At 32.2% G+C, this 23,673-nt stretch overlaps 2 protein-coding genes across 6 annotated transcripts in view; one reads left to right on the top strand and one right to left on the bottom strand.

Annotated features, from left to right (window-relative positions):
* The window catches only part of LOC124354747 (COBW domain-containing protein 1-like), a 225,382-nt gene that overhangs the window by 184,096 nt on the left and 17,613 nt on the right, over window positions 1–23,673 (bottom strand). The window lies entirely within an intron of this gene.
* Window positions 1–23,673, top strand: part of LOC124354751 (SEC14 cytosolic factor-like) — a 39,811-nt gene that overhangs the window by 14,206 nt on the left and 1,932 nt on the right. For 2 of the 5 annotated variants that reach the window (XM_046805432.1, XM_046805430.1), the window contains exons 2-5: window positions 11,402–11,549; window positions 14,629–14,797; window positions 20,428–20,689; window positions 22,578–22,688. In XM_046805432.1, coding sequence (XP_046661388.1) covers window positions 11,411–11,549; window positions 14,629–14,797; window positions 20,428–20,689; window positions 22,578–22,688 — 681 coding nt within the window. In that variant the 5' untranslated portion in view covers window positions 11,402–11,410. Of the gene's footprint in view, window positions 1–10,373; window positions 10,469–10,513; window positions 10,615–11,401; window positions 11,550–14,628; window positions 14,798–20,427; window positions 20,690–22,577; window positions 22,689–23,673 lie in introns of those variants that run through there. The other 3 variants (XM_046805429.1, XM_046805431.1, XM_046805433.1) reach the window with 3 other exon arrangements.

Genomic DNA, 23,673 nt, shown 5'->3' with positions numbered 1-23,673 from the left:
ATAAATGTTATAAACATTTTTTTCTAAAACCTTGCGTTTTTGACAAAATCCCTCTGGCACTTTTCGCATAGTCACACAAAAAAAAACTCAGCACTTTTCAACATGGATTTATTTGATTTTCTCTCTGGCACTAAAAGGGTTAAATATGTTTATTATTATGTTAAAACCAAAGTTCAGATCAAATTCATCCTTTGCACTAAAACATACCTGAAGTAAGTATAGTCAGTATGGTATAATGTATAAGTACCTTTTTTCCAAATTTTAAAATCCGCTTTAAAGAAACTTACTGACAGCAACATACAACTGTTAAAATCAATAATAAAATTTGTCAATTAATTTAAACATATCGGAATGAAATTTTATACAAAAAATAAATTGAACAATTAAAATTACAGCTATATTAGTATGAGACACAAAATATTACTTAGCTCAGTATTTGACTTGTCTACTAGTTTCACAGCAACAGAATTGTCTAATTACCAAAATATATTTTAAGTATTGTTGAACTTAAGATTAAAACGTCAATGTTTAAAAGAAGAAACAAGTGTAAATTAATTCAACGATAAGTAATCCACTTATAAGCAATCAATTTTCTACTTCATCATTCACCTGACAAGGTTTATGTATCACATTACTGCCGGAAAAACCCAAGGCCATCACACACAATCTCAACAGAATGAAGACTTTATATAACTTATAAAACTATACATGTAATCGCTACAAATGATGTTGTTAACATAAATAGATATCAGAGGATAATATGTGGCCACAATATTAAAAACTAAGAAAGTAAATAATGTATTGATGATTTTCAACTTTGACCTCATACATTTCATGATGAAATACTACTAAAAAATTATATTTTTATTGAAATACAACTAAGAAAAATGTGCACTTTAAGTAACTGTGATTCAGGACGTGTTTTAAGATGTGACTAAAAATATTACAGATAGTGTATAAGGCTCACCATTATTGAAAAGTAGAAGATTATATAAAACATGTTAACTCCGCAACCAGTGGAAAAACCATACCCTAAACCATTTCAAAATAATTAGACTAAAACTATAATTTTAGGATATGAAACAACTGATATAATTAGAGGTTGGCATACATTTCTGATCACATAGCTTTTGTACATCAATATTTTGAAAGAATTATAGTCTGATTGAAAAATTTAAATCCAGTTCAATCTTTTGGTTCTTTTATTTTGTTTTGACTGAAAAAATGTTTAGAGCTTTGGCACTTTATTTCTGGTACTATATAAGAATAAACTATGATCACCATCAGCAGATATTGATCATAATCAACAAGTTAAATAGCCCAAGTAGTAGATTAAAAATATCAGAAGGTGGTCAAACTTCTCAATCAGTATATCAAAACAAAAAGTTTGACTAGTGGACTCATACTACTCCACAGCATTACCCAATATTGTAATTAAAGGGGAAGGGGGGGTACATTAGTAATTGTTTACATTGTCAAGGGAGAAAATAGTATACCTAACTTGAAATTATTTTACCACTTTGATAGAGCATTTTAACACAAACTCTGACATGTCCATTTTTAACTCCAACTTGTTTCATTTTGTATCATCAATGTTAACTTTAGATTTTTTTCATTCTATTTCATATGTACATTTTTCTCTGTAGAAGTTTCATAAGCAGCCAGATTGTATTCATTTAACACTGCTTTATTTTTTATGTTTAACAGTTTTAACATTTGTGACAAGTAATAATCACTGATCATGTAACATTACATGTTTTATAATATGTTAATTAATGTTCTACACTGTAATAGTTAGTAACTTTGTATTTGACGCCATTACTAATCTTAACGATTATGTAAATAAAGAAATTTTGAATCTTTTGAATCTTATATGAGGATGAACATACTAAGTCAAGAAATCAGTTCCTACATTTTTAATGTCACATGAAAAATCACATATTATAAATATTGTAATTTCTTGACATGTAGTTCCAACCTCGTTCACAAAAAGAGACTATCTAATTTCACAATACTTCCTTCCAAACCACATTGGATGTGAGCAACCTTCTACCTTAACATTTTTGAATGATTTCCCATGTGATATTGTCACATACAACTGACCATGACTGAACACTGGTTCTTCAGGTAAGTATATTCCGACTCAGTTGATTGTTTGTCCCAGCACATTGTTAATTGTCATGCACAATGCCACTTTGGTAGGAAAATGTTTTGCTTTAATGAAAATGCAACAGTAGTGTCAGATGGTGATAGTCAAGGCGAGGTAATTATACCCATTATTGAACCTCTCTACCAGTAATAATTTCCAAATCCAAACAGTTCTCAAACATTGTTTTTAAAATTAGTCTGTTTTCATTTAGTAACTCTTTCATTGAACTAAGGTTTCTCAACAGCATTACAACTGCACCTTCCTTCAAAGTCAACCCATGGGATTCAGTAGGAAATTGTAGCAGTTCACTCTCATCTTCAGTTATTAAAGTATTTACACTCATGTAAGTTCTTGATAAACCTGGAAGGAGATTTAAAACCCTTTTATTGATCTCATAGCAATTGCTCATTCTTAGGTGCCAGAATTGCATGGCTTGAAAGGTAGGAAGTGTCAAGAGAGAATGATGAATTTTGACCATATATTTCACTAACAATAATCTGAGTCTGAAATCAAAGGACAAAGGCAACTTCACTAAAACGTCATCATTGGTGGGTATTGACAATTACCATTTTCAAGCAGAAATTTTGCAAATTCACATTATTGGCATTAGCCCTCATATTTTTCATGACTTTGAAAAGAGACCATAGAGTTAAAATGGTACATTGTTATTCATTATATCTTTCAAAGGTCGATTAATACACATTGAGGAATGTTTGTTGGTTTTGTATCATTTGTATTAGTTTATAAACTCAAATCTCCTCTGTAGTTCCTCCATAGTTTGAGATAAGTTGTCAGTAGTAGATAAATCAAAGGATGACAGAGAGCAACAATGTAATTTTAGCGTTTCTGAAATGTTTGCAAAGGCTACCTTGGCGTGTAAGAGATAATAAAATCATCACTTGTCTTTTTCTTGTGGTTAAAAGACCATATCTCATTAAATGAGTTCCTTCACTCTGCAATTTCTGTTTTTCACTATTCCTGCAAGCATCTTTTGTTTTCCTTCCAAGACCCATAATTTAATGTAAAAAATACTCACAAAACTTATAAAGCAACTACAGAAATGTGTAAAGTGGCCAGATCAACAGCTACATTAAAATTACATGAACACGATAAAATCAACTAACTATACTACAATTCGTTGGATAAAATAATCTGAATGTAAACAAACCTACAGCTGACACTGAATATAAACTTCTCTTGAGATGCATAATGTACAGCTGAAAATGGCTTCACAACATAAAAAAATCCTTTTCCATAAAAAAATTAGGTTGAATTTCCATGCGTAAGTCTTCTCAGCCTTAACCAATTTGAGTGATAAGAGCTTAAAATAAAGCGCACATTTTACTGAGTATTCTTAAATAAAAACAAACTATGTAGGTTCATTAATATAGGAGAAATGGTAACAGTATATTTCAGACACCCATAAGAAATGTATATGAGTAAAACATTTTTGAGTAAAACGTGAAAAATACCAAAGCTAAGTGACTTTTAATACTTGATGCCTGATTTGAAAACAAATACCTCTCATTTAAATCAAAATGAAGGAAATATGCCACATAGAACTACCGTTCTGACTTGATTTTCATAAATTCTTTTAACATATAGATAAACTAAAACAATAGAGTATTGAAGGACTCGACAAAACCTAATGAAAATCTTACCAACCAATCCAACAATGGAACTTCACATCTGTTACTGTATCACATAATAATATCATGTAATTAATTAGTTAATTATATGATATTTTTCATTTCCATTATGGTTACTCATAAGACCATTGCAAAAATATTAGAATTTTATTCTTGGCATTAATTTTGAAACCAAAATCAATAGTTTTTCCTTGGACTAAAATGAATTTATGTATCAATTTCTCTAGTACTTTTCTATTAAAAATCTGATAAAATTAGATATCTGATAATACATCCAGTTGACCATCTCTACTGTGTAAAATGCCAACTACTAAATATCCCTGTGGTGTATGTAGTGTTGGAGTAAAGTAAACAGGGATACAGTGTAAGGGTAACTGTCAACTGTGGTTTCATGCACTATGTGTTGGGTTATCTAATAAAAGTCTGTCAAAGATGTGCAAGTTAGATGAGACCTGGTCTTGCAATAACTGTAACTCTTTTGAATCAAAGAGCAGTAATCAGGTCTCAGAGCTGGAAGGAGTGAAGTCAAAGGTACAGGCCCATGAAACACTAGATGAAAATGACTTGGAAACTTCATTGGCTTTAGCTGCAGAGGCGGGAAATGCACTATTACATGAAAATATTAAACTGAAGCAAGATATCGAAAATATGCATAATTATAAGACAACCCTAGAAGCAAATTTAGCCAGCATGGAAGCCAAAATGGAGGAACTTTTAACAAGTGAGGAAAACTATATAACTAAAATTGAAGCGCTTCAAGATAAACTACAAGACACACTTCTACAGCTAGAGAAAAGTAAAAAACACCAGATAGAGCTACAAAATATTTTTGAGGACCATGATCAGTCTCAAATTAAACTGCTAGCACAAAATACAGCAAAGATAAGCAATCTGGAAAAAAAAACTATTGTAAAACTTAAAAATGAAGAAAATCATTTATTTTTCAGTACTGAAACAAAAAATCCAAAATATTACAAGACAGTAGAAACCCAAACACATGACGGAATTTTGGCTTCTGTGTCAGGCATACCCCTACTTTTTGAAATGATGCAGCTAAGTAAGACGCAAGATAAAATAGAACTAAAGATTAAGGAACTTTCTGCTCAGCTTAGTGAAAAGCTCAAAACTGAACATGATCAAAACAGTAAAATTTCTAGTCTAGACCTAAGAAAATCAAAACAATGTAAAACAAAACCAAAAGACCAGGCAATCCCTAGGTTAATAAAACCTAAAACATCTGATAAAAAAGAGAATATTTTCAGTTTCTCTTTGCATGTAGCAAAAAGTAAAACAATAGCAGGGATTTCTAACAACCTAACAAATTTAATGGCAACAGACTTAACAGGGAAAACCAGCCAAACCCTGTCAGAAAAACTGCCTTCAACTATGACATAGACTTCTAGCCACATGACAACTTTTCAGGCACCAGGGTTGTCAGGGGGAATCAGTCAAACCCCGACAGAAAAACTGTCTCTAACAAATGTGGAAAAAGATTTTATCCACACGACAAATTTACTGGCAATAAGGCTGACTAACTCATTGACCGAAGACACTTACTCAAAGGAGAACCCGTCTGCACCGAGTGATCATGAAGATTATGATGTCATAGTTGTTGAGGCTCAGGTTTATCACTCTGCTCCAGCATTGAAGAAAGTGTAAGCCTCCTTCCTCAGCCATTAAGTTAAGAGAAGGGCAATCACACAAGGACTTCTTTAGAGAACACATTAACAATGTTAAGACAGCTGCCTCCTGGACCAATAGCTCTAATCAAATAGCTACTAAGGAAGCTTTTCAGATCCAGCCTAAAGAATCAGATGAAGCTGCATTTCACGCACCTAGAAACTCACCTTCTCATTTTTTATTCTATCGCCAGACAAATAAATCAAGACAAAAAATGATATTCAACATCAGAACTGTAGTAAATTCATCACTGAGAATATATACTTGAGAGAAGAACAATACTCTGAACGTGCGTAGTACTCGAGAGGCTGTTCATGAATTTAAACAGATAGACAGAAATGGGCTTACAATCTTCCATCAAAACACAGATAGAATAAAAAATAAGATTGACAGACTCAACCATCTGCTTCACGCGATGTCCCCTGATCTACTGATTGTTACTGAACATCGCCAGAATAATATTGAGATGGCTAACACTAGGCTTAGTGACTACAGTTTGGTTTCATCTTTTTGTCGGCAGAATATCCTAAAGGGTGGAGTGGCTATATATATAAACAGATCAGCTTGGGAAATGAAATAGAATCGTTGGAAATTGAAAATATAAGCATTCCTTTAATATATGAGGTATCAGCAGTCACAATCAAACTTAATAAGAGGGAAACTATTTACCTACTAGGAATTTACCATCCTCCAAAAAAATCTTATACTGCTGCGCTGCATACTCTTTCCTCAGTGCTCCACATGTAGATATCTCAGGATAATATTACTATTGTCATTGGGGACTTCAACGTAGATTCCATCATCCCATCTCCTGAAGGAAGGCAGCTTGTGGAACTCCTGGTGAGCTACAACATCCATAGGTTGGATCTCCCTCCTACACGAATCACTAACACCAGCAGCACCTCTATAGACATCTTCTGCATTTCTGCTGAGCATAAATATTATGTAAATATCCAAATCACTAATACCGGAATCTCAGATCACACTGGGCAACTATGTACATTAAATTTCAAGATGAAGAAGACGCTTACAATTTCATCAACATGTAGATGCATAAATAGTAACTCCTTGGAAAATCTAAGGTTCTTCCTCTCATTACAGTCCTGGAAAGAGGTCTTGGAATGTAACAACTTGGATAGAGCATATAGTGCATTTTTAATGATTATCACCCTAGTTCTTAACACAAGTTGTTATTACAGTTTTGTTTTGAAAAGTTAATAGTTCATATTATTTTATGTTTGTTTATAAAAGATTAATAAGTAACTAAAGGAGTTTATACCACATATGTATACACACACAGGAATCCATACAAGAAGAAGAACATACACCCATACATTTTGATAACTTACAATAAACATATATAAATCAATAGATTTTAAAATTAAGATAAACTAGCAACCTATTTTAGAGTTAATATTAACATAAAACAAATTGTCACACATACAAGATAGAAATACATAAACTATTGTAAAATTGAATCATCAGACAAAATAAAGTAATTTCTTTAGACCAAATACCACAGAATAAATTAAATCTTAATATCAAGGAGATTGTTATGCAAAGTAAGTTTACAACACCTGGAGTTATAAAGTGAATTTAGATCAGCTGGTGAATTTACAATAATGGAATTTGATTCCTTTAAATGATGGCTTAATATGAGACAGAAGAACCTTTTTTCATCAAAGTTAATCAACATTTGAGTTATTAGATACAGTAATACATTTTATTATTTGTGTTAAATTGGTGAATCTCAAATTTTGTAAAAGAACAGAATAGACATATACTAGATGATGAACACTGGAATATTGGATGGCAACCAGAACTCTCAGATCTGCAAGGATTACTACTACCAGTATTAAATCTACACTAAACCGACAAGGATGATTGGAATATGAATAAGTGTCAATGGAACATACAAAGTAAAACTGGATTCGAACTCAAGTAAGATCTACCCAATTTAAGATTCCAAATCTTTCAAAATTCAACCTATTTTTGTATAAATTCAAACCTTATATGCACCAAAACATTTTATATGTTGGATATAATTTTTTTTATGTGCCCATGGCAGTATAATTTACGAAACCCTGTATGTGACAAATAAACTCAATAACAATTGTAAATCAAATGTTTATTTATTTATATCAATAGCTAGTTAAGCAAGGGCAAAGAATGGGTTAATAAATAAATAAAGCAAAAGAAAAAATAAATATTGTCCATTAAGGAAACTCCGACAGAGACCAAACAGCTCAGTAAAGCATATGTTCGATGCTGAAGCAAGTCACCTCAAGAAACAATTTCTCACTGCACTAGATACTTATACACTAAGTGAACAAAATGAAGACAAAAAAAATATCATCTGAATTAATGAAATTGTACGACTTAAAACTTAGGACTCTCAGGAGAAAGGCATGTGCTGCTTTTATTGCTGATTCTGACAACAAGTCCAAAGTAGTTCGGAGAGTGATCAATAGTGAGAGGAAAGGCAAAGCTGAGCCGGCGGACATTAGACGCCTAGAGTTTGGAGATTTATCGTTGACTGAGCCTGTTGATATTGCCAACCAATTTAACTCCTACTTTACCACTATTGCAGAGGAACATTGAAGGCGAATCCGGGAGAGGGTGGACATCGCTTTTAGTTCAAAGACTGGGAGGTGGAGAGTCCCACGTCAACATGGGCGCCAACATCTGGGGAAGAGCTACTTAGGATTATCTCTTCAATGAAAAGCAGACATCTGCTGGCCTGGATGATTTCTCTTCAGTGATGCTCAAGTACTGCCGTTATGAATTATTGATTCCATTGTTACATGTTTGCAATCTCAGCCTTGGCCAGGGTCTATTTCCGAGTAAAATGAAGACCTCTATAAAGTTGTACCCCTACATAAGAAGGGCAGCAGGCACAAATTAGAAAACTACAGACCCATTTCTTTGGTGCCTACATTCTCCAAGTTGATAGAGAAAATAATACTGGCAAGAATATCAGTCCATCTGGTGGCAAATAACCTACTTTTATCAGGGCAACATGGGTTCACCCAGCAAAAGTCTACTACAACTGCACTCGTAGATCTTGTAGAACATGTGATAAATAGATCGAGGAGGGTGAAAGCGTTGTAGGTTTCTACTTGGACTTAAGTAAAGCCTTTGATTGCTTGGATCATGCGACCTTGCTTGAATGGTGAATGAATCAAAGACGAAAGCAATGACTCTTGGCAGCTTGAAAGAACAATTTTCAGGATTTCCCAACCTTGACTCTGTTAATTCAGTTGAGCATCTTGGTGTTGTGGTCGACAACAGAATATCATGGATGGACCATGTTGATAAACTGTGCGGCAGACTGAGTAGTGCCATCTTTGCAGTTAGAAGAATCAAGCATGTTGGCACAGAGGATACAGTAAGAACAGCTTACAACTCTGTTCGAGTCCTATCTCAGATATGACATTGTCTTGTGGGGCGCTACGGCGAGTGGCAACCTGGAGCGTGTTCTCATCATTCAAAAAAGGTTATAAGAATATTGGCTGATCTTGACTGGAGAGACAGCTGGAGGAGTGCTTTTAAAGAAATGGGAATACTGACAGTCACTAACATCTACCTGGCATCCTCAAGACAACTGCAGCGCCACATCGACACTCACACCTACCAAACCAGGAATGCCACAGACTTTGCTCTGGCGATTCACCACAGTAATCGCTTTCAATCAAAGCCTTCATATGCTGGAGCCAAGTTTTTCAACATCCTTCATGACACAATCAAGAGAGCTGACCCAATTATCTTAAAGAAAAAACTTCAAGCTTGGTTGCTCCAATGACCGTTCTACACCACAAGTGAATTTCTGGACTGGCCGAATTTTACTATATAAAGCAAGTTCTCGACTGAAATTACTATTACAAATGTATTGTATTAAGTGACACCATTTTCAATCTTGAAGATAGTAAAATAAAGATATATTCTCTCTCTCTCTATCTCCCTCTATCGAATTATCACACAGACTGACGGTCAGACAATGACATGATTTTAAGGTCCACATTGTGGATCCTTAATAATGAAAACATAATTTTTCGATTATGCACAGAATTTTATCTAGTATAATTAGGAACACTCAAGTTAGATAAGAATTGATATTTATACTGTTTGATAAGGAATTTTTTCCCAAATTTGATAAGTAGTATTTACTATGTGCTCTAAAACAGGTAATGATGACCATTGCTGCAGGAACGGTCAACAACTCTCAACAATTAGTGGCTGTTGCTGCAGTGATTGTCAACATCTCCGCAAAAAAGCCACTTTATATAGAAAAAATAACACTTATTGATCAAAGTAATGGTAGCATTCGATAATGGATAAATTGATTTATCAATTAGCATGAAGTTTGGTCTACCAAGTAAGGTTCACTTTTGGCTGATTTATAATTTCCAGTTGAACCTATTGATGTCCAGGAGTGTCATAAAACTAATCGCAAATGTCGAGATATTGGGGTGGAAAAGTAGGTCTATAGTCTAATCTACTGCAGGAGATAACTGTTAGAGTTGGTGGGGCTCTCTAAGTGTTAAGAGCTGTTAGTAGCCTAGACATAAGGGTGTGCAAACCTCTGCTTGCAAGTCGGAGAGAAGATTATATTTAATTTTAATTCACGTCACTGCTTTGTTATTGTTTACGTATTGGTACTTTTATGTTAACATTTTTTTTGTTCCAAGTATTTTATCTTTAGTTTATAACAGTTTTACTTATAAATATATCTAGTAAAAAATACAGACATTTTATGAAAAAATATATATGACATAATCATATAACTTTTAGTATTCCTTGTTTTTTTATAAAATACCCTTCCAAAACCTGGAAAATTGGCCAACCAATAGATAATTTAGTTGCTAGTTCTTGTGTTAAAGTATTTGTGTAATCATGTAAACAATTACACAGATAAGGAGATAAGGTCAACCTGAATATGTTGCTCTGATATGTTATCTTTCTCTCACACTAAAACCACCACTGCAGCTGAGTAAGTAACCTTGTTTATACTAACACAAATTTGTCTTTTTTTAAATGATTCTCTTTTGTGACTGGATCTCTCAAAACAGTTCTGACTATCCTTACTTTAACTATCCTAATATGCTTGTTAGTTTTGTAATACATCTTAATGTACATGTATGTACAATGAGATAAGCAATGAATAGTCAGCCTTATATAATATTAAAGATAAACAATAATTTACACATGAAAATTTATTCTTGTATCATTGGGCCATAAATGACAAATTTTATCCTTACTGATTTTTATTCAATTTTAAGATCTTAGCCTAAACATTATATTAATCTTTTCAAACTCAGATTCCACTTCTATTGAAACTAAATAGTTTTTCTTACTTTTTTCAACCGTATCTCAAAATTATGAAAGTCCCTCCTCTCAAAAATGACTTTTATAAGAAGTTTATTAAGTCAAAGTATTGTATATTAAATTAGTTTGTTTTGAAAGAGTTGACAAATTTTTACAAAAATACACAACTGGGATTATGAACTGATCTTTTTATTGATTCAATTCCTATACTACTGGGAAACAGTCTGAGAAGTGTATAATATTATAACATTATATGCCTGCAAATAAAATTAGTATGTAATGAAAATTCTACTTTTCACATTTTTTATCTCTTAATTGATTTAAAATATGGATATATCTGGCAGTAAAAGCAACTCCATTATGTTTACAGTATCTATTCAAGAGAGTAGCGTAGATAACATAACATTATCCATTATCAATAATACAATTAAACAAAATATTTAATATTGATTTATAACTATCCAAAATTATCAGACTTCAGCTGCTAAACTACCTAATTGTTCTAAAGACCATCACTATATAATACTTATTTAATACTATATAATAATTTTAAAGTTTGGTTTCTCGGTGACATTAATCAACACACTGAATTTTTCAGTAAAATACAATGTCCATTGTTCCAATTACTGAAGAGCAGAGGAAACAGCTGATAGAAGATATCAGTTATGACGATGCCCAAATGCAAAGCAAAATTCAACAAGTGAAAGAATGGATGAAAAAACAACCACATCTACCTCAACTTCCAGGTAAAGTTATCTGAAAGTCAGGTAAAAGATTCAATAGTAAAGTTAACTTCAATTGTCATATTTTTTTATAACACAATTTTATACTTGTCTTCATATATTCAAAGTTAGTTGATCAATTATCATAGATACACTCAGTAAAGGTAGTAGCAGCCATCCTTATTTTAAGCCTCAAAAGAACAATGTTAAACATCACACACTTCCACAAAAACATGGAATGCTCCACTTCTGGATTTTATGCACCATTTACCTTACAGAATTGATCTTATTGTGTAAATTAAACTTCAACAAGTTCTTCACATATTTGTTTATATTTTATTCACATAATTACAATTTAAAAAAGCAATACTGTCTCTATTTTGCTCTTCTAATAAATTAATATTTTCAAAGGAAATTATTGCTTAGAATAACTGAAAACAAAATTTATAATTAATATTTGTTATTTTTTTATGTTCCTACAGTATTCAGCTATTTACAATAAACCAATTAGCAGCAAAACACCTTATTTTATTAGTAAACTTTCTAGCCCTGCTCTTGTTCATTAGTGACGTTATCTTTTCTTGTTGTAGGCCAGTTTAAAACGTCATTGTAGAAGTAATTTTTATGGGTATTGTTTTTTTAAGTAGCAAAAGTATGTAGGCAAAGCTATAACTTCCTTTTGGCTGATTTTCTTTGGAAGTCTTAGAGCAAAGTGCTCAAAGGTAATGATGCTGCCACTGAACTGCTTGCATAGTGCTTGGCCCTTAGTACAGTATTGTGCAAATTAATGTGAACAAACAGAATTAATTTGTAAATATGATTTATTTAGGCCAAAGCTACATTTAGGTACACTTACATGAGATTGTTACCATTAATTAGTATTGAATATGGTCCCCCTTTTACTTTTATAACTTTCTGGACTCTTCTTGGCATGGAATCCACAAGTTTTTTGCAATTGTTTGTGATCGCTTCATGTCTAAACCACACCTGAATCACTGCATCCACTAGTTTAGTTTTTGTTGTACAGTCCATTTGTAGCAATTTTTATATAGCCTTACATATTACCCACAAATTCTCAATAGATCAACAAATCATGTGAATTCCCAAGACAATCAAGAAGGGTAATATTATTATCCTTGAACTATTCCCTCATAGTCTTTGCTAAATGACACAGAGTTGAGTCTTGTTGAAAAATTGCAGTCGCTTTGGCATGGACTTTGTCAAGCTCTATAGCTAAGCATTGCTCCAGCAATACTTTGTGCTTTTCACTGTTCATCATATCTTCATATCATAAGAGTGCCAGTTCCTGAGTATGAAAAACATTCCCAGAACATTTTCTTGGTGGGATGTTTAACTGTTTGGTTAAAATGGTTAGCAGAAAGTGATTTATTGACTGCCCTTTGAACAAATTTTTATCGCTGGCCTTGCTAAAGGAAGTGTGTCCCATCAGAAAATAACACTTTTTCTAATCTTTTGCGCTCCAGTGAGCATATTTCTTTGCCTAGTGTAGTTTTTTTCATCATACGCGCTGTCAGAAGTTGTTTCCTTTGCAGCCAGCCACATGGATCTTTTCTCTTCTTTTAAGAGTCGTTTGTGTACCATTGAGTCATGAATTTTTACTTCAGCCTTTTCTAAATCTTACTGGAAGAAGTCATGATTTGTTTTTCTGGGATGAAGTTTGCTATCACACAAAAGAAAGGCTTCATGTCAAGGAGTAGTTATATACAGAAACATTATAGATATACTATAGATTGTTTCAGTCACATAGCATAAATTAACTCTCACCTCCTTAACAGATATAACTGTTCTATTTCCTCAAATCTATCAATATCTACTAATGCACTGCAATACCTCACTAGTGTGTGATTTGTATATTTTAGCCTCCAAGACTCTTGATTTTGGAGTTTCTAAGCTCATCTTCAATATAGTAATGCATGAAGGATGTAACTTCATCGGGGCTTTCTTGCATATACCCTAGTGATAAATGTTCAGCTTTGATTGGTGTTTAAGTCAATATTATTGTTTGCTATATTTAGTAAAATATATTCTGAATGTGGTCAGGAAGCTGCACACACATCATGAAATTAAAACATATTTTCAAGGCCCATCATGATTATCCATAAAACCAATATAAAAAGTTTAGCCAAATCTCATGGAGTGACATGCACCATCATCGAACTCTAGGTTGCCTATATAGAAATGGAGTTTCTTGCAATATTTCAATTCTTTAGCTCAGTTTATTTTCGGGATATCCTGAAGACAGTCAGATAGACAGAAATGAAAATTTTCCAGTTCCTCAAGTGATAGGTTTGCTAACCTTCAGCTAATAAACAGTTTAAATATAATATTATATACATAACAAGTTAAAAAATTAGTGTTCACTTAGAACTGTTTGAATCATTTGGTTATATATACATATATAAATGCACAAAAGAATTAAGCTACCTTTGTATGTCTGACAGGTCTGTATCTTTTTTATATTTTTGCAATTCTATTCAATGTAGATTTGCAAATGATTTTCCGGGTGACAGAGGTGTATACATTCTATATAAAACAACACACAACAAAATTTGTCATATAACAGGTACATCATCTTGAAACTTAAAACACTCTTTGGAGTGAACTGTCAGTTAACATGTCAATCAAAAAACTATTTGATTAAAATAATCACATTTTTTAAGAATACATGAAAAACCTGATTTTTTGCAAATAAAACAGAAAAAAGTAATATTCCTTATATCTATTATATTTTTAGGATTTCTTCATGATTAGTTTTAAAAACAAAGCACAATTTTAAGCATTATTATTAGTATCTCAAGTAAATAAAACAATAGATAATCAATAAAACCCATTTTTTTTAAGGATAAATCTAGGGATTTCCTTTGAAAGTAATACAAGCATGATTGCTCTCTTTATCAAACCAACAAAAATCATGGACATTCCTTTAGAATTGAAGAAATTATATGTAAACACATGTAGGAAAAAATTAAGAAATTCTGGGAAACTGACAACCCTAAACTCAACTTTCAAATTAAATTTTCTTTGATGTCACTTAAAAACTAAGTAGATATGAGTAATATGACAAGCTAATATTATGTTTCAGATGAGATGTCTGAAAAAATTATTTTTACAATTCTGCTGGGAACTAAAATGAGTACTGAGAGAACAAAGTACAAACTAGACACGTTTTACGCCATGAGACACCAATTTCCGGAAATCTTTCTCAACATAGACCCAACACTCAAAGATGTCAGAGACAGTGTTGATAAAATGTAGGTTAAATCATTTACGTATTCAGTTTTATAGTTTCACATACATAAGGAACCAAGTAGCTGTACATGTGACCAACACAGACAAAAGTTTTACGAGACCAAATTCATGTGTTATAACATCAGTCTGTGTACAACCACCAGCAAGCATGAAAGGAAAGGAGTGGTAAAGCCTAGTCTATGTTTACAGAAACGCACACAGTCTACCCCGCGCCATGCCTCCCCACCAATCTTACTGGACAAGGTCACGAACACATTTACTTACATGCCTTCTACTTTACTTTACATGTTCAAATTTAACATTAGTCTCAAAGAACTTGATGCAACCAAAACACACTCTATTCAGGTCAAGAGAAGACTGAATTGAATGTATTAAATTTACAATTCATCTCCTCTCTTCTTAATCTTTGAATATTATAAAAAATTGTATCTACTAAAAGATTTAATACAAATATTAACAATTATAAATCCTTTCAAACTGAAATTCACATACCTAACAATTAACTATTAATTAATTAATATTAATTTTAATAACGTTTAATCCTTCACACAGCATGAGCGATACGGCTACAGTTTTAATTCTCCACAGTTATAACATAATATTGACAGTAGAGGTATATGAATTCAGTTTTATAACTCTTACAATGTTACATTCTATTATATTACTTAGTAAAAGCACTTATGATGTAATATGATGGAGTTCTATGAAAATTTTAAAACGTAAGTAGGCATACATCAAGTGGACATTATTTAAGTTCATGGTAAATAGTATCAGAGTTTAATTTAATTAATATATCATGTTTTGCACATGGAAGAGCATTTCTGGTTCAAATTAATTATGTTTCCAATGTCACACAGCTGAGCCTGCATTGTTACCCCGATCAAGAAAATACAATACACAGGTCTTGAAAACTTACTTCGGTCAAAAAGCGTCTATTTCTAGCCTTTATCACATATTTCAGGTCTAAGATATTTCTAGTACCATATTAGAGTTTACCTTGTCCTGTCGAAGAAAAAAAGTATACTTACGTATAGGGCCAAGAACCCTACTTCGATTAAAAAGTACCTACTGCAGACCGTTTAAATTCACTTACTATGTCACAATTTAGCTTGCCGTATTGCCTCGATCAAAATACTATATAGTTCGATTATGCAGTTCTTGGAACTCTACTTTGGTCAAAATCATCTACTATGGGCTTCTGTAATATACTTTCCATCTCAAATATTTCCAGGGACATACAGTGCAGTCTCTATAATCCGGCCGTGCGCTAATAGGGCACGTCCAGTAATCCGGCACTGTGCGAGCGATGACGGGTCGGGTCAATGCCCTTCGGTTCATGTCACTGCAAGCACGGATGACTCACCGGCCCACCGCGCCGCCACTAGTCACTCGTCAGTTGCTTGCCTACTTGCGCTCTGGCTCCAGTACTACTGTATACAGCTTCGTTTCGTTGACTTGTGTGCTCGTGTGTGTTATTACGATATTTTATAATAGTTGAGTGCGATGTCGGAAAAACGTAAACATGTGACATTAACAATCGATAAAAAGTACGAGATTCTAAAACGTTTAGAGAAAGGTGATAAGTTGTCTCATTTGGCCAAAGAATACAACATTGGTCGTGTAACAATACACTACATTAAAAACAAAAAGGACAAAATTGAATCGTTTTTCAAAAGTAGGCCTAGTGTTAAACATAAGTAGGCCTAGTTATGTTAAACTAATACTTTAACTGGTTTCTAATAAATTTCAATGTACATTTGCATGTTTTTCTTACGTTTTTACCCATACATCCATTAATCCAGCAATTTCGGTAATCCGACACTACCAATCCCGATATACTGCCGGATTAGCGAGATTGCACTGTAGTTGGGTTTGCCTTTTGGTCCTGATGAAGAAAATATACCCATAAGTAGGACTTAGAAGCCTATTACGGCCTGGGGAGAAGTCCTACCCATTTCCTATCTACTTTCGGTATAAGGGAGAAATCCTTATTAAGGTTATGCAACATTCCAAAATAAAAGTTTTTTGATACGTTGAGGCATGTTAGTATTAATTTCTCTGTTTTCCCATAAGCCACTGTTAAAATGCCAAACATGTGGTGGTGGAGGAGTTATGATTTTGGGCAGCAACTCTTACCAAGTTAAGAGAGTTGTAATTCCTAGAATTAATAACTTATGTATAGATAAAGAGTTTGAATGCTGTATTGTTTCCTGCCGAGCTTTTGATTTTTCTTTTGTATTAGTGGGGTTGTATAGAACTCCAGGTTTAATTTATGATGGCCTCTTTTTGGATAAACTTGATATTGTTTTAACTATTTTAACTGAAACTTATGAGCATGTAATTTTAGCTGGGGATATAAACATAAATGTATTGCATTGTTCTAAAAGTCATGATAGATTAAGTAATATTTTAAGGCAACATAACATGCAGTACTTGGTGAATTTTCCGACTAGAGTTACCCTGGATTGTGAAAGTGCAATTGATAATATTATAACAAATTTACCGAAAAAGTCACTTATGGTTGAAGGTGTTATTACTGAGCTCTCTGATCATGATGCCCAACTTTTGAAAATTAATGTATGTAGTAATAAAAAGACATCTTTTAAGACCTTAACACAGTTTTGTAGAAAATATACAAGAGAAAACATTGAGATCTTTAAAAATGTGTTGAGCAATGAAACTTGGTTGGAAGTCTACAATGCAACAGTAGACACTAAATACAATGTTTTTCATAAAATTTTGATGTACTATTTTGATGTTAGTTTTCCTCTGGTCAAGTCTAGGGTAAATTTTAATAAAGACAAATGGATCAATTATGATTTGGAAAAAGAAAAAGCGGAAATTATAAGTTTAAGTCAAACTACAAGATTAACCAAAGATAGAAGACTAAATAAGCTATTAAAACAGTTGAAAAAAAATTACAGCAAAAAATTAAACTCTTCAAAAAAGGAATATATTGAAAATAAAATTAGAAATTCTGAAAACGTATGTAAATCTACTTGGAAAATAATTAATAATGAAACAAAAAATTATCACAATTTTAATAAACATATTAAATTGATTTATGAAAACCATGAATATTCTGAACCAGAGGAAATCTGTGAAATTTTTAACAATCATTTTATTGACATTGTAGATAATGAAATATTGCCAAACTTGTCATCACACATCACTGTTAACACTGGTACCTTTAAAACTTCTAATGCTAAAAAGTTGCACACCCAACCAGTAAGTGAGGAAGAATTAAATCAGATTATAATGTCATTTCCTAACAAATATTCAGCAGGCCACGATGAAATTCCAATGCCAATTGTCAAGCAACCTAAAATGTACCTGATCAAGCCCCTGACTCATGTTATAAATTCCTCTTTTGTGTCTAGAATCTTTCCTGAAAAACTGAAAATCTCTAAAATTATAACTGTTTTCAAAAAAGGAAGTGAAACTGACCCTAATAATTATCGACCTTTGTCCATTTTGTCTACTTTTTCAAAAATTTTTGAACGTGTAATGTATTTACGACTAGTTGATTTTCTTGAAACCAATAATATATTTGACAGAGAACAGCATGGCTTCAGAGCTGGTAAGTCTGTCATAACTGCTGGGATGGATTTTATTGAAACCATAGTGGACAATATTGATAAGGGAAATTATGTGGTTGGCATTTTTATGGATTTTACCAAGGCCTTTGATAGTGTATCACATGAAATATTAATAGAAATTTTAAAAAATATTGGTATTAAAGATGTTACATTAAACTGGTTTGCTTCTTATATTTCAAATAGACCACAGTATGTTGACTTGCAGTTTGTAACCAAATTAAATCAAATCACTCATGCAAAATCTTCTTTAAAAATATCAAGGCATGGAGTGCCATAGGGTTCCATTCTGGGGCCAATTCTTTTCTTACTTTATATTTTGGGTTTGCCAAATGTTCTGACAAAAGATTAGAGCAAGCTGTGTCTATATGCAGATGACTCTAATTTAATAGTTGCTGGTAAAAGTTTGAATGAAATAGAAATTGCAGGTAAAACGGAACTCATGTGTATTAATAATTATTTTTGCAGTAAAAATTTATTACTAAACTTTAATAAAACAAATATGATCTCTTTCTGCACAAAACAAAATAGAAAAAAACTTATGCCAAACATAACAATAGACAATATACAAATTTCTCAATTAACTAACACTAAATTTTTAGGATTACTTCTAGACGAGAACTTAACTTGGAACGAAACATATTTTGGCTTTGCAAAAAAAGATTTCTTCCAGATTGTTTGCTCTTAAAACCATGTCAAAATATTGCTCAACTGAAATTTTGAAAACCATTTATTATGCCCACATACATTCTCATATAAACTTTGGTGTTGTGTTGTACGGGGCCACTAGTAATTCAAATCTGTTAAGCATTCTTCAACTTCAAAAAAAAGCAATTAGGATAATCATGAACTTAAAGGATGGGGTATCTGTGAAAGAGTATTTTTCAAAATTAGGAATTTTAACTATTTACGGAATGTATATACTGGAAACTGTTATGATGGTTAGATCAAATTTTGACAAATTACCCCGATTGGGGTCAAATCACAACTACTTTACTAGAAATAGAAATCAATTGGCAGTACATAAACATGCATTGGAATTTCATTATAAAAAACCTAGCTCGGCAGGTATTAAATTTATAAACCAAGTCCTTAGGAATTTATTTAACATAGAAAATGATTTATTGTTTAAAAAACATTTAAAAAAATTTTTGACAGATAAGGCTTTGTATTCATTTGGAGAATATATGGACACATAGGATATAATAAAATAAAAAATGTAAGATGATTCCATTCCTTATTTGTATAAATTCAAATGTAATTGTACCAATAATATGAATAAAGTTAATTTGAATTTGAATGGTTTTTTAATCCAAAGAGAAAGAGATTCGCTGCATTAAAATATTTTGATGAAAATTATGATTTTAAGAATTGATTCTGAAGTTAAGATTGGATTTCAAACTACTTTAAAATTGTTGTGATCAAACGCGCCTAAGCCTTTGTTCCTTCCTCATCCTATTGACAATTTATAAATAATAAAAATGATAAACTATTGAGGATTAATGCATTACTTTCTTTACTATCTATAATCCAGTATGTTACGAATCCCTTAATTTGATTATTCGTCGACAAGATTTTTTTATTGTGAGAAAATTCATCTTAATCGTAGAAATTCTATTTTCAAAATAATAATTATTACATATATTAGACTTTTGCTATTAACAATAATGCTACTAATATACATTAAGCAATATAAAATCCATTTATTTGCAGGTTTTAATTGAAATTATTATGACAAATCTAGTCATTATGTTTATGATAAGTCAGAATTGAATATCAGAATAAATGTCCACTAATAATTGTGTGATGGAGACTACAGTAAATTAAGATTTTATTTTACACAGCCAAACACATGTTTACTCAGAATAATAAAGAATGAGTGTTAATGGGTAAAAATAAATTTAAAAACAGGTACGAATAAACACAAATATAGAAGATGTTATGTTCAACAGTTGTATCCATTACTTTACAAATGTCCGTTATAAATGATTTTTTTTAATGTAGTAAGATTGTATAACTTAACCATCTTTTTTCAGACGATATTTCCCACTATCAGAGATGACAGATGACGGTAATATAGTCATTGTATTATCATTCAATCCCGACAAGAGCAGGAAGTGTACAACGAAAGACATAAAGGCCCTGTTCAAGCGTACTGTTGCACTAAACGATATCTGGTTTCAACGAGGTGAATTATTTAGAGGGCAATATGTCCTGTTTGATACGTCTGGACTGAGTGCATCACACCTCACTGAGCTGCCTTGGCTCTTCATGCGGAAATTTGCAGCATTTGGTCAGGTTCGTGGCAATGAATAAATACACTGGGTACTATAGTAAATAACGGCCAAATTTAAGTTGACTATCTTCTACCTTTTGCAGTTCACACCACATAACAATAATGACACAATTATTATCATTAAATATTTCAGTCTCATTGTGGAGAGCTATCTACAGTCAACATATTTATGTTGAACTGAAACTAAAAATAGTTCTCTACAGCGAGACCGAATTACTTCAAGATTTCAATTATTGTGTTTTGCAATTTTTCTTCACAGTGTGAACTGGAAAACATAGAAGATAGTTTTCACATGACTTCATAAACCTTATAACTAAAATAGAATTGAATTAATCTTAGTATTGAGCATATTAAGTTAGTGATAATATTGTATGCAATAATCATATGTACATTTACTTGATTCTTAACAGGGTTGCTACAGGAGTCCAATAATGAAATTCCCTGACTTTTCCCTGATTTCCGACCAAAATTTTTCATTTTTCCCTGACTTTTTTCGACGCAATCCCCAGGGTTTTTGGCAATTAATGGGTGGAAAAAAAGCGGTGTTGAGGCTAACAGGGTGGCAAATATAAAAAAGCAAAAAATAAAGTGAACACAGTTTAAAACGTACAAAAAGATTGCCTTAAATGAACTGATTAAATGATCGCGGCGGCAGTAAGTTTATTTGTGTAAAGGGATTTTATATTTTTCCCTGACCTACGTCAAAATTCCCTGACTTTTCCCTGACTTGTGACCGGATTCCCTGACTTTTCCCTGATTTCCAGTCCTGTTTTTTTTTCCCTGACTTTTCCCTGACTTCCCTGATTTCCCTGACCTGTAGCATCCCTGCTTAAGCAATTCTTTTCAGCATTTGTCCAATTGTGGCATAGCAAATTCTTATTATAATTATCATTGCTCTGTACACCTATGAAACTAAATTTTTTGGTAAACTTATAGTTAGTTAACGCTCTCCAAACTTGGAATTCTATTCCTAATGTCTTTAAATACATTAAAAGTCATTATCAAGTTGGTGTTGCATTAAAGAAATATTACTACAAACATACAACTGCTGGGGATCAGCACACAGCACCAGTCTTTACTGTTGAAGGTGCATGTGATTGAATGAGTCTATTTGATTGAGTATTTTATACAGTGTTATAACATTACTTTTAATTTCACTTTATTTACTTTTTACTTATTTCATTAACTTTTAAAATTCCATTATTTTTATTCATTTTTATAATCTTTATCTTGAAGTTTGACTAAATCTATTTTTATAACTTTCATATTTATTTTGTACTTTAATTTATTCGGACTAAGATATTAAACTTTTATCTAATCCTAGTATTTTTAAATATTAATTTTAAGAGGTTATGTAAAATAGGATTACATAAAGATCTAACTTTGGTTATATAAACAAATTTATTTTCATTTTTTTTAGCTAGACTCCAATTGATTCTGTACGAAAACAGATGCCTCACAATAGCCATGTTACTTATACAAAAAAAAAACTCCAGGAGTTTAATTCTATAGATATACTCATACTTTGAGTAACCAGCCCAACAGATTCTTACCATTGCAATCCCAAAACAGAAATGCAAATTCCAGATCTGTATTAAACTAAACTCACTCTTCTCAACCACAGTAAAAAAACTGCTATTTTTGTGCAGTATGATATAAAACTATCTGTTAATGCAGGAACAGAACAATAACTGGCATAAAATGAACAGCCAGTCACTGATCTCAGAGACTGGTAACCTGAACTAGAATGCGTACAAGCTACATTCCTAAATCAGCCCTTAATTTAAACCATATTTTCAATATGTTACGCTACTTTTCCATTCCTGACTTGTAACGAAGGCACTACTTTTTATTCGAAAGTGTATAAGGAATAATAATACAATGTTTCAGGAAGCCTTGCCCTTACGAATCAAGGGGATATTTATAGTGAACTGCCCCACCTTCTTTGATATCATATTAAATGTGTTCAAACCCATTCTAAAAGACAAAATGAAGAAAAGGGTAAGTCAGATTTTTTTAAATAAAATATTAATGTTTGAATGGACAATTATTAATTATTACTTGGTATTTGTTGCATAAGCGTATTTAATAATTATAGACATTAGATATTTTAAAAGTACATAAATTAAAATTCTGAAGATAAAATTTTGAAATTATGTTGTATGGTATGTAATGACATTCAAAATTCATGCTGCATAGATGATAGGGTAAATAATCCCCCAAGTGTAATGACTCTCATGTAAATTGATATACACCAAGATTATTGGTCTATAAAGTTTTGTGCTACCAGCATCCATCAAGTCAGATGTGGGAAACTACAGGTGTTTCTGTCACTTTCACAACTATATTTTCATTGCTCCACAAGTCATCTAAGTAATATCTGCCATTCAATCTAACGCACAACAACGAGTTCAGCAATCAGTTGTACAGCTGATGTTTCAGCATATCAGGAAATTCACACTAACTGTACAGTGAAATCATCGTCTATTGACCAGACTATTTTCACATTACTTAACTAGCTAGAATATAACTCGTTAACCCTATGAGTACCAAATGTCTAGTGTACAAGAAATATCACACTTACTATACAGTTAAACGATCACTGCAATCAGGATGTTCCAATTAATGTTTCTAATTATAACATTATTGGCATTAAATTTATTGCTCTTTACTTGTTCAATACAAAGTAGAAGATTATTTTAAGAAAATTCTTACACTTAGGTTGAATTTTGTTTAGTTAGATTATGTAGATTCAGCCAAGAAACTTTTTTTATATAAGAACAGAAAATGCTATATGACCATAGATGGCACAACAATAGGAATACTCTTCTTATTTTTAACTCCTAAACCGCTACGCCTATGTTAGTATGGCAATCCCGCTATGCATTCAACTGCCATGCCTGTGTGTCATCAAGTTCCAGACAGCTGGTTCACTACATGACACTTGGCAGCCAAGATGATACAAATACATTGGGCTCTAGTAGTG

The sequence above is a fragment of the Homalodisca vitripennis genome, chromosome 2, assembly GCF_021130785.1.
Source record: "Homalodisca vitripennis isolate AUS2020 chromosome 2, UT_GWSS_2.1, whole genome shotgun sequence".
Taxonomy (NCBI): Eukaryota; Metazoa; Arthropoda; class Insecta; order Hemiptera; family Cicadellidae; genus Homalodisca; species Homalodisca vitripennis.
The sequence above is the reverse complement of the archived record's forward strand: the minus strand, read 5'-3'. Positions and strand labels throughout refer to the sequence as shown.